The sequence below is a fragment of the Gekko japonicus genome, unplaced genomic scaffold (assembly GCF_001447785.1).
Source record: "Gekko japonicus isolate JY-2015 unplaced genomic scaffold, Gekko_japonicus_V1.1 scaffold2668, whole genome shotgun sequence".
Lineage (NCBI taxonomy): Eukaryota > Metazoa > Chordata > Lepidosauria > Squamata > Gekkonidae > Gekko > Gekko japonicus.
The window spans coordinates 81,556-94,280 of record NW_015167137.1 but is presented as its reverse complement, the minus strand read 5'-3'; the positions used below and the strand labels follow the sequence as shown (position 1 = coordinate 94,280).

Genomic DNA, 12,725 nt, shown 5'->3' with positions numbered 1-12,725 from the left:
CCTTCATCCCTTCTCTCTCTCTCTCTCTCTCTCTCTCTCTCTCTTTCTTTCTTTCCCACCTTCTTCTCTTCTCTTTTTTTCTCCTTTCCCTCTTTCCCGCCTTCTTCCTTTCTCTCTCTTTCTTTCCCTCCTTCTTTCCTTCTCTTTCTTTCCCTCTTTCCTTCTCTCTTTTTATCCCCTTTCCTTCCTTCTTTCCTTCCTTCTTTCCTTCCTTCTTTCTTTCCCTCTTTCCTTCATTCTTTCCTTCTCTCTACTCTCTCTCTTTCCTTCCCTCTTTCCTTCTTCTGTGGCCCAACTCTAGTGAGAAGGGGTTTAAACTTTAAACCCCTTCTCTCTTCACTCCCCACCCCTGCAGGCCAGCTGGGGAAGGGAAGGGGAGACATTTGAAGATGCCTCCCCTCCCTTTCGCTTCCCCTTCTGATATCACTTCCAGTGATGTCAGGGGGTGTGGCATATGCTAATAATCTAGTAGCTCATTAGCATACCATACGCTAATGAGCTCCTGCAGCTCTTTTTCTACAAAAAGACCTGTGTGTGTGTACTGGCCATCTGCAGTAACCTTTACAATGCATTTTCCTCTTCCCTAAGTGCTACCCCCTAAAGTACATTAAAATGTCCAGATATTCAAAAGTACAGCTGTGGGAAGTCTCTCTGACTGCTCTTCTGAGAACGCTTTTCTAGAAGTTGCCCCACTGACCAAGCTTGGCCATACTTCTGAGTAGACCCTCTCTCACCTCTCAGAGACCATATGCCCACAAGTTTGAAAAGTCCTTTACATCAGGACACTGAATAAGCAACCATTACCTGGCTGCAAAGAAAGAGGAGAGTTAGACATAGGGTTGCTCAAGTGACTGAAGAAAAAAATCAACTTTGCTGATTACCAAAATGACCCTTTTAAATGGAAAACAATATCGTCAAGCTGTCCAAATGTCACCTTTTGTGATTAATATAAATCAGGTATTCCAGCGCTTCTGGCTCTTCACTGCCTTCTGATCAACTTTCCTTCTCCAGTTTTCAGTCTTCTTATATATCTATACGGTTCCTTCTGTCCCTCAGTCACATCTAGGAAGAGTTTCCCCAGCCCAACTGACCTCTGAGAACAGCTGGATTGGTTACAGACATTGTGTAGTAGGGGGTGTTGCTGCTCATTCAGCTCAAAAAGAGTGTGAATTTTCCATGTATGTCGCAGCTCAATCATTAACTGAAGTAGACAAGATGACCATCGCCGGATCCATTGGAGCACTGCAACACAGGCTAATAATACAACCCCAAGATAGAACACTTTCCTGGAAGCGAGCACCATTGTATAGACTGGAGTAGGATTCTAAGTAGACATGCTTAGGATTGCTCAAGCTTCAAGTAGGATTATAAGAACATAGGATGAGCCCTGATGGATCAAAACAGTCACCCATATGGTCCAGCATCCTGTTTCATACAGTGGCCAACCAGTTCCTCTGGAGGGCCAACAACAGAGCATAGTGGCTAAGACCTTCCATGATGCCTCCTGGCAATGGAATTCAGAGGCTGACTACTACCTCTAAATGTGGAGGTTCCCCTCAATCACCATGGCTAGTAGCCACTGATAGACCTATCCTCCATTAAGAACATTAGAACATAAGAGAAGCCAATGTTGGATCAGGCCGATGGCCCATACAGTCCAACACTGTCACACAGTGGCCAAAAATACCAGGTGCCATCAGGAGGTCCACCAGTGGGGCCAGGACACTAGAAGCTCTCCCACTGTTGCCCCCCCCCCAAGCACCAAGAAGACAGAGCATCACTTGCCCCAAAGTTCCTAATAGCTACTGATGGACCTCTGCTCCATATGCTTATCTAATTCCCTCTTGAAGCCGTCCATGCTTGTAGCTGCTGCCATCTCCTGTGGCAGTGAATTCCATGTGTTAATCACTCTTTGGATGAAGAAGTACTTCCTTTATCTGTTCTAACCTGACTGCTCAGCAATTTCATGGAGTACCCACGAGTTCTTATATTGTGAGAAAGGAAGAAGAGTACCTCTTTCTCTACCTGCTCTATCCCATGCATAATCTTATAAACCTTGATCATGTCACCCCTCAGCCGTCGTTTCTCCAAGCTAAAGAGCCCCAAGTGCTTTAACCATTCTTCATATGGAAAGTGTTCCAACCCTTTTATCATTCCAGTTGCCCTTTTCTGCACTTTCTCCAATTCTATAATATCCTTTTTGAGGTGTGATGACCAAAACTGTACATAGTATTCCAAATGAGGCTGCACCATTGGGTTATACAGTGGCATTATGATACTGGCTGATTTGTTTTCAATTCCCTTCCTAATAATCCCCAGCATAGCATTGGCCTTTTTATTGCAGTTGCACACTGTCTCAACATTTTCAGTCAGTTATCTACTACAACTCCAAGATCTCTCTCTTGGTCAGTCTCTGCCAGTTCAGACCCCATCAACGTGTATTTATAGTTAGGATTTTTTTCTCCAATGTGCATCACTTTGCACTTGGCCACATTGAACCCCATTTGCCACCCCATTTTCTAAACTGAAAAGTCCGAGACTCTTCAGTCTTTCCTCATAGAGTAGGTGCTCCCTCATCATCTTGGTTGCCCTCTTACGGATTTTTTTTCTAGCTCTGAGATGTCTTTTTTGAGACACAGTGACCAGAATCACTTTCTCATCTTGCTAAACCCTATCCAAATATTCTTTCTTAAGCTTTTCAGATGAAGCAACAGACCAATGGAACAGAAAATAGGACATACCTGGAGACTGTGTCACATTTGAAGCAGTTTTTGTGTAAACCACTTGACAACCGTGCAACAGGTAACTTCAGTATTAACTGTCAATGAAAAGGATCAAAGATAGACATGAGAACCCTGCATTAATTACATATGTGTGCAGACAGGATGCTTTCTGGCCCCACCCCTATATGTGTTCAGTATAACATGTGTGTACACATACTATATGGGCACAGGATCTACAAACATGATTGGTGACCTTGAATTTTCAGGATTTTCTGTTGTATAGAACAAAGCCTGTATACATACTGTTTCCATGCCTGCTGGCTCCGTCCACAAGTTATTAAGAATATGCGTGGAGAGAGAGATGGCCAATGCATACAGTCTCACTCCTTTCTGCATGCATTCAGTGTCCATACTGTTGATTTACAATTATAACGTGCCCTTCCCCTGCTGGACACTTGTATCAAAGCTACTTTCTGACCCACAGAAATAGATGAGTTAAATAACTGCTTCACCTACTCTCTAGTCTCCAGTGCAACCTGTTAAAAATGGCAAAAAAAAAACCTGAGAAAAAAGAACTGCATGGTTAAGTATAATATATAATTTTGTTCCAAGATACAGATTTTAAATATATAGATACAGATATAGATACAGACCTGTTTATTTACAAAGGCAAAAGAATTAATCAGGAAATCAACAGCAATCTACAGTGACAAAAGAAGGCACCTGCCTTTCATCTGTTTGTCCACGGCATGCATAACTCATCAGAAAAATAAAGTTGGGTGTTTCAAAACTGGCCACCGACTTCAACATGATGATGGAAGTCCAAAAATGAAGGCAATTGGAACCTTCTGGCCCAGATTAATTCTAGAATACTCTCTGATCCATGTTATTTATTGTGGGAGCACCAGGCTCTCTGTGGCAGACACATGACTCATCAGGGAATAAACCTAGCGGTTTCAATGTTGGCCACTTGCCTCAGGATGATCATGGGAGCTGAGGTGCCAAAAATGAAGGGGATTGCTACGTGATGGCCCAGACTGACTCAAGACCATCCCTCTGTGCTACTTGCAGTGGAAGCTAAGATTACTTGGTTGTGGCAGACATGACCAGTGTTCCCTCTAAGCTGAGTTAGTGTGAGCTAGCTCACAGGTTTTTAGCCTCCGGCTCACACATTTTTGTGTTTGCTCAGGAAGGATGGCTCCAGAGCAATGCTCCCTCTAAGCTGTGGAATCATATGAGCAAAAATTCTACTTTGTGAGCTACTGATATTAAAGTTGTGAGTGAGCAATTTGGCTACTGCTTAAATTAGTTTGCTCTGGAGCCCTCCTTCCTGAGCTAAGACAAAAAAACTGTGAGCTGTAGGCTAAAAAAAACTGTGAGATAGCTCACACTCACTCAGCTTAGAGGGAACACTGCTCCAGAGAAAACTAATTTATGCATTAGTCAAATCGCCCGCTCACAACTTTAATGCCAGTAGCTCACAAAGTAGCATTTTTGCTCACAAGGCTCTGCAGCTTAAAGGGAACATTGGACATGACTCATCAGGAATTAAAGGCAGACATCTGAAAAGTGGCCACCCGTTTAAGAATGGTCATGGGAGCTGCATTGCCAAACATGAAGGGAAGTGAACTATCCTGGGTAACGTCTCCAGAACATCTCTCTGCTATTTGAAATGGACACAAAGGATGACTCATGATAAACCAGCAAAGTGGAGGCAGCACAGAATGGGAGGGAGGAAAATATACACTCTATTTCAAAATGAAGGGGATTCAATGGCCTCCCTATCATAGGGAGGTACCAGAGCCAGTATGGTAATAACATCTAGAATGCTGGACAAGGATAAAGGAGAACCAGGTCTGAGTCCCCAGTCTGCCACGGAGGCTTACTGGGTGACCGGCCAGTTATACACTTTCGTCCTAACCTACCTTACAGGCTGGTTGTATGTACAAAAGGAAGGAGAGGAGAATGATGAAAGCCACTTTGGGTCCCCATTGGGGAGAAAGGTGGGGCATGACATTTGTTGTAAATCTAATTTTGCTTACAGTTCTCCAAAAAAAAAGAAGAAAAGGACAATTGCTCTTGTTGCTTCTTCATCAGGTGTTGCTGCAGTTCTTTTGACATGGCACAGCACTGCTCATTCAGTATTCAAGCTACCATTAAATATGGTGAGAGCCCAAAGAGACTGGCAAGCAGAAAGCAGAAACCCTGGTTTTTAATAACCCCTCAATCCTGTGAGCTGGCAGAATCCTCAGTAAATGAAGGCAGCTACTGTTAAATGTTGGGGGGGGGGCAATGTTCTCAAATTGGTTCCAGCAACCAAGTATCTGTGTTTTTGCTGTCCAGAGCACTCTGGGTGCAGACTCTGTCCCCAGAACTGGTTTCTTCATGGGAACAAGTGCTACTGGATCTCCGAAGAAAATCGAACCTGGCATGAGAGTGAAAAAGACTGCAGAGCAAAACTGTCTGACATGCTGGTGATAGAGGATCAGGATGAAGTGGTAAGCATTCATTCGCATCCACATCCCATAGATGTGCTCTGGGATCTTTGCAGCACAACTGGGGATGTATTTCCCTATAATATCCATCACTTGCAATCATTGATAACTGCTCAGGACCACATCTTATATGCATTTGTTTTATGATTGGGTTTATCACTCTGATTTTCCTTGAAATGTCACCTGATTAGCGGTCAGATACTTGCCAAGAAACAAACATAGGAACATAGAGCTGGAAGGGACCTCCAGGATCATCTAGTACAACCCCCTGCACAATACAGGATATTCACAGCTACCCCCCCCCAATGTTCCCTCTAAGCTGAGTTAGTCTGAGCTAGCTCACAGTTTTTTAGCCTCCAGCTCACACATTTTTGTCTTAGCTCAGGAAGGATGGCTCCAGAACAAACTAATTTATGCAGCAGCCAAGTCACTCACTCACAACTTCAATGCCAGTAGCTCACAAAGTAGAATTTTTGCTCACAAGATTCCACAGCTTAAAGGGAACATTGCCCCCCCCCATTCCCCCAGTGACTCCTGCTCTATGCCCAGAACAAGGCAAGAAAAACCTCCAGGATCCCTGAGCCAATCTGGCCTGGAGGAAAATTCCTTCCTGACCACAAAGTGACGATCAGCATTACCCTGGGTATATGAGAAAGGACCAAAAGAGCTGAGCACTGACTCATCCCTTCCTGACCCCTCTCTCTCACCATCTGCCTAAATTCACAGAGCATTGCTGTCAGATAGCCATGTAGCCTCTGCTTTAGAACCTCCAGAGAAAGGGCGATTCTGCATCTGGCATTCGCTGCACATTTTCTCAACTGGGAGGAAAAGGTGCATCTCAAAACCACACTCAGATACCCTGGGGCCATGCGGTACTGACTGTGATGTCATCCCTGAACAGCCATAAATCTATGTCAAAGGTACCATAAAACCCAATGATCAAATAAATTGAAAGTGGCCTGCAGTGTAGAACTGAGGTGTCAGACTCATTTGTTATGAGGGCTGACTCTGACATAAATGTCACTTTGTCTGGCCGGGCCATGTGTGCCATAAAACATAATGCCAGGTACCAGAGATATAAACTGTAGAAAGGACAGCAGCTGGTAAGCTCCGAGTTGATGTATCCTCACTGCAAGGCCTCATGGGCGGGGGGAGGGGCAAAGGAAAACCGATATGGACAGACTAGAGACCCAGCAGTGCAGCACTGGGCAGACGCTCCCACACTATTTAACTGCTGCAGATGAGGTTGTTCCACCATGCTGAAACCACAATTGTAGTGGCTTTGCCCACTCCCTTCGAGCAGTCTCCTGTTCCCTCCCTTGCACTAATTGCTTGTGGGCCACATAAGAGCCCTGGACAGGCCTGTTTCGGCCCCTGGGCCTTCTGTTTGACACTCCCGGTGTAGAGGGTATCATAAAATCTGATGATCAAAGAATGCGACGCAGAGAGGAATTTCTGTTCCAGCATGAGTTTGTTTTTTTTTTTTAAAAAAAAGCAGAGGGCCCTGTTAGGGCTGCCAATTCTCCCCGGGGGGCGGATAACTTCCCCCGCTTTGGAGGCCCGATTTCCGCCACAGCGGAATCGAGCCCCGGGGGAAACCCCACCCCGGCGTGCACGTCAGCCGGAGGTGATGTGATGACGCCAGGCACGCTGGGGGCGGGGCCAGAGCCATCTGAGGGGAAAAACAGCAAGAACTCATTAGGATTGGCTACATTAGGGCTGTGTGGCCTAACATGCAAAGGAGTTCCTGCTCCAAAAAAAGCCCTTTGTTTTGACAACAAACAAGGTAAACAGAATAAGAAGCAAAAGGTGGGTGTGGCTGGATGACCACACTTCTGGACTAATATGCTAATGAGCTATGCTGTCAGGGGTGTGGGTGAATATGCTAATGAGTTCCTGCTGTTGGGTGTGGCCTATTATGCTAATGAGTTCCTGCTGGGCTTTTTCTACAAAAAAAGCCCTGATTATGCAGCAGTGCAGGGTCTCTCTTTTGGGAGCTAATGCAGGGTGAGTGGGCATAGGCTGACTATTTCCAGGCATCTGCTAGCTTTCATATGAAGCTGCAGTATACCGAGCCAGATCATTGGTCAGCTCAGCTTTTTCTGCTAGGAGTGGCAGCAGCTCTCCAATGTCTCGGGCCGAGTGAGATCTTTTATACAGACATGCCAGGGACTGAACATGCCAAGAAGATTATCACTGAGCCCTGGCCCATCCAAACGATGGTCTTCCAAAGCTTGATTTGTAAGCAATGCTTTGTAAATAAAGCAAAAAAAAAAACCTACCATAAACTTCCAGTGCACTGTCTTCCAAAGGAAAATGCTACCTTCCTGGAATGTCTCAACTTTGGGAAAGCAGAGAGCACTTAACAATATAGAATGCATAGCAATTTACATACTTGATTTTATGGTGGCTTGTCTAAGCCTTGGTGATTTGAATTGCTTGTGTGTGTGTGTGCATACATGTGTGTACATGTGCCTTTATAAATGAGTTGTGAGCAGGAAAAAACAGAGCCCAAATTTAGTGAGGTGGAGTTCTGCAAAATGAAATTTTGTGAAGAGGTTCACCAAGCCAACAATATCATTTCCAGGCGTTTATCCAGAGTATTGTTGAAGGAGCCCATCTTCTGTGGATTGGACTGACAGCAACACTGCCTGAAAGAAAATGGACCTGGGTTAATGGCACACCATTAGATGACAAAATGTGAGTATCCTCTGACCACAGGCCTTGAGCAAAGTCAAAAACAAACACAAGATAAAATACAAAATAGTAAGCATTAAAATACAACGTGGTGAATTACTCCTAACATTTAATGCCTCGAACTTTAATGGAGATCTGAAAGGCAACACCAGATCTACCGGAACACTGCGACCAGTCCTCTATAGACCCTCATTACTCTCACCCCATTCCTTTCCCTGCTGCTTATGATGGCTGATCATCGAGGAGGTCATTCCATGCATGCATATGCAGTATCATACATACAGCAGCTTCAGCTGGAGGCAAAACCATCCATTGCAAACAGCAAGTGCACTCATAGACCATGCTTAGAAGATTATCTTCTAAGGAAGTCTGCCTGTGACATTCTGAAAGTGTCCATATAATAAACAAATAATGTGCAGAATCGATCCAATCAAAAGATATGATACACTACGTCTTGTGCTTGCTAAAACAGAAAGTTTTGATCTAACAATACTTATCACGGGTGGTAGGTGGCCGAGTTAACTTGGTGCTACTGGACTCTTACTCTTATCACAGGTGGAAATGTTCCATTGGACCCAAAACTTTGTATCCATCAGGTACTTTCCTAATAAAATAGATTATAAAGAAAATGAGAAACAAATGCCGAGGGTGAGTGCAGGATGGGTTCCCCTTCTTTGGCTTCCGTGTGTCATTAGCTTTTTCCTTCATTCTCCAGATCGCAAGGTATCGGTCCAGTTGAAGCAGACTCCTGTGGGCAACTGAATGAAAACCGAATTGTACCTGAAGCCTGTAGTGCTGTAGCCAGGTGGATCTGCAAGACAGATTCTCTCCTAATATAATATATATATAGGATCTCAGCATGCAGTCCTATGAGAAATCATTCAACCATGCGTGGTTGAGATGTTTTGCACATGACTGGATGCTTCTGGGAATTTCTAGACTCCTGCACTCTTCTGCTCCTCCTCTTTTTTGCCTTCTCCATCTCAGGTGATGCCATTAATGAAGTTGCTGTGATGTCTTAGCCAATGCAGTTGTCAATACCTGAGCTGATGTGATGCCACGGAGTTGCTGAGCAGCCTTCTGTTGGTCTGGGGACACCTTCGAGCTGGGATTCTGCGGTCCACACGCACCTTTTTATCATAAACCTCCAAGTTAAGGCCTCTTGAATGGCATCTTGTTTTTGCAACTTGATGAGCAATGGTCAGTGGCCACACAGGGATGACACATTTTAATGCTACATAAAATAACTAAACATTGACTTGAAACAAACACCTGTTATGGGCAGTGTTCATCTTCATTTTTTAATGTACCAGTGCAACATGCAATTTAGATTCTTACAGATGTTCTACTATTTAAAACATTTACATTTGCTAGTTAAAAGTTGTTTTTAGCACTATTATACAAGACTAAGTTTGAGACTAGGGATTGGTGAACTTGTAAAATATACATTCTTTGGGGGTCTACAGTTGTCCCACACTTTCTACAGTGAACACAGAAGCAAAAATGTCATGGTGCTTCTCTGCTGTCAAGAAGAAGGGATTGGATTTATATCCCGCCTTTCACTTGGAGTCTCAGAGCAGCTTACAAGCTCCTTTCCCGTCCCCTCTCCACAACAGACGCCCTGTGAGGTAGGTGTGGCTGAGAGAGCTCTCAGAGAACTGCTCTTTCAAGTACAGCTATTACAGAACTATGGCTTGCCCAAGGTTATTCAGCAGCTACAAGTGGAGGAGTGGGGAATCAAACCCAGTTTTCCCAGATTAGAGTCCGCACACTTAACCACTACACTAAACTGGCTCTGCCATCTGCATCAACCCATCTGCCTTTAGCAATCTCTTTATTCCTTGGTCATCCAAAGGCCCCACTGCTTCTCTGGCTGGTTTTCTGCTCCAAATATATTTTGAAAAAGGTTTATTGTTTGTCTTGATGCTTTTAGCAAGCTGCTCCTCAAATTTTCTTTTTGCATCCCTAATTATTGATTTACACTTCTTTTGCCAGTGCCCGTGGTCCCTTCTGTTCAATTCATTGGGGCAGACTTTTTAAAAGATGCATACAAACATTGGAGCTTACCTGAAGGTTTCTTCTCTTCAGTGGGGTGAAGTCATCCACACCCCATCACTATATGTGTGTGTCTTTATATTTATATATATTTATTCGGACGCAAAATCTGTTATGGAGCTGGGCTATACTAAGATTGGAGAGTCAGCCTCGCTCTGAGCCAATACAGTCCACACAAATTTGCATAGCCCTGCCTGGAGTGAGAGGAGTCATGACCTAACCAGTTTGGATGGCTTTGCCCCACTGAAAAAAGGAAACCTTCAGGTAAACTCCAATGTTTTGTACAGTTATACATTATACATTATATGGTACATAGGGTGATTCTGCATCTGGCATTCACTCCACATTTTCTTAACACCAAGGAAAAGGTGTAGCTCAAAACCACATTCAAATACCCCGGGGCAATGCTGTACTGACTGCAAAGTCACCCCTGAATGGCCATTTAAAAAGTACCATAAAACCCGATGATCAAAGAAAGTGAAACCAGCATGCAATGCAGAGGGGAATTTCTGTTCCAACATGGGTTTTATAAAACAACGGAGGGAAAAGCCAATGCAGAATTGCCCATAGCAATATACTGGTGGTGATGGAAAGGGCCGTGAAGTCACAGCTGACATGGCAACCCCAGGTGAGGGTTTATATGTCTGTCCAATCCAATCCAGAGATTACTGGAAACTAGGGTTGCCAAATGCAGCCGGGGGGCGGGGAATCTCCCGCTTCGGAGCCCCGATTTCCGAGCTCATCGGGGGGAAACCATATGGGAGCTTGGCCACGCCCCCAATGTCAGCATGTCACACGTCACTTCTGGTGACGTGCTGCCAGGCACGCGCGCACATACGACCAACTCCCGGACCGCGGCGACGCTCCCCCGCCGCAAGGGGTAAGAGCACTTGGCAACCCTACTGGAAACAAGTGGTGGAAATATACCCAATCGCCTATTTACATATCCACCACATGTGGAAAAAGTCTGCCCTCTGTACCTCACAACACCAGCACTTACTATTCGCAGTTCTTTAGATTTTGCTAGTCAGAAAGGGGTTCAATGCCATCAATACATCATTTTCATCAGGCTTTCCTTATAAAACAGGCAAATTGTAAAGGTGGCTCCATATGTAAACGTAGACCACCACTTTTTATTATCTAAATCACTACCAATAGCTTTTTTGCCATCTTATAAGAAAACTATTATCAAGTTCAAGTAATACATTCAACAGCATGTTATACACATTCCAAAACAAAAACTGTTCTTCACACATGGTTAACATTTTCTTAGATTTTGACATAGGTTGTAACATAGAACCTTTTTGTAACATGTATGTGTGTGTTAAGTGCCGTCAAGTTGCTTCCAATTTATGGCGACCCTATGAATCAACATTCTCCAAAATGTCTTATCATTAGCCACCATTCTCAGCAGTTGATGAAACCTGGAACACCTTTTACCAACCAGGGCTAGGTCTTTTTTTTTTTTTTTTAGTAGTTTATTTACATTTTTCCAGGTTATACAAACATACATACATTTTCTTCTTTGTTAACATTTGGGGTTAAATTTTATAGATTTTTCTCATACCATTTTATGGCTTTATGCCATTTCTGGTTAAATTTGTCTTCTAATTTACCAGCCAAATACATATTTAATTTATCCATCTCTATTATCTCAAACAGTTTGTTTATCAGTTCTTCCCTTTTTGGTATATTATCTGATTTCCAGTTTTTAGCAATACAGATTCTTGCCATTGTATTTATATATACAATAATACATGATTCATTGTATTTAATGCCGTTGGGTAAGATATTTAGCAAATAAATTTCAGGGTTTAGAGGTAAATCGATTTCTGTTATATCTTTTATCAGTTGTTTTGTATTTTTCCAAAATCTTTGAATTTTATCACATTTCCACCAGATGTGTAGGTGTGTCCCTATATTGTTCTTGCATCTCCAGCAATTCGCTGAGACATTTGTATAGCACTTTTGTAGCCTATCTGGGGTCCAGTGCCAGCTGTGTATCATTTTTAGAATGTTTTCTTTGTACGGTATTGCTCTTAAAAGTTTAATAGATTTCCAAGATTTTTCCCACTCTACTCTCTTTATTTTACGCCCCAAGTCCTTTTCCCATTTAATTCTTCTTCTACTAATAGATTATATATTTTCCCTATCTGTTTATCTGTCTCTCGTAACCAAATTTTATCTAGTTGTGTTTCATTAGCGTAAAAGCCTTGTTTTTTATCTCTGGTGAATCTTGAAATTAATTGGTTTCTTTCCCATATTGATAAATTTACCTGCAAATCTTGCAAGTTTTCCCAGGGCTTTAGTTCATTTTGTTCGTTTAATAAAGTCTTGTATGTTATATTTTTCTCTTCTGTCATTAATGACGGCAATACAAAAGCCTCGATGGGTGATATCCACTTTGGTATTTTTCCATAAGTTTTCTCTTTTATCTGTCTCCATATTTGCATTAGGGGTCCTCTTATTGTATGATTTGAGAAGCTTTTCTGTTTATTATCTTTGTCATACCACACATAGGCATGCCAGCCCATGTGTAGGTCATGACCTTCTATTTTTAACAATCTTTTGTCTTCTAATAATGCCCAGTCTTTTATCCATCCTAGTGCTGCGGCCTGATAATAGAGATTCCAATCTGGGAGGCTCAACCCTCCTCTCGTTTTCTTATCTTTTAGAAATTTTTGTTTTATTCTGGCTTTTTTCCCTTGCCAGATGAATTTTCTTGTCAGTTTATTTAATTCCTCATTGAATTTCT

At 43.0% G+C, this 12,725-nt stretch overlaps 1 protein-coding gene across 1 annotated transcript in view; it reads left to right on the top strand.

Annotated features, from left to right (window-relative positions):
- LOC107112002 (killer cell lectin-like receptor subfamily B member 1C) overlaps positions 1-8,754 on the top strand; it is a 9,256-nt gene extending 502 nt beyond the window's left edge. The window contains exons 2-5 of the mRNA XM_015413058.1: positions 2,695-2,802; positions 5,067-5,221; positions 7,806-7,918; positions 8,631-8,754. Of these exons, the coding sequence (XP_015268544.1) occupies positions 2,695-2,802; positions 5,067-5,221; positions 7,806-7,918; positions 8,631-8,754 (500 nt within the window). The remainder of the gene's footprint in view (positions 1-2,694; positions 2,803-5,066; positions 5,222-7,805; positions 7,919-8,630) is intronic.
- Positions 8,755-12,725: the final 3,971 nt, after the last annotated feature.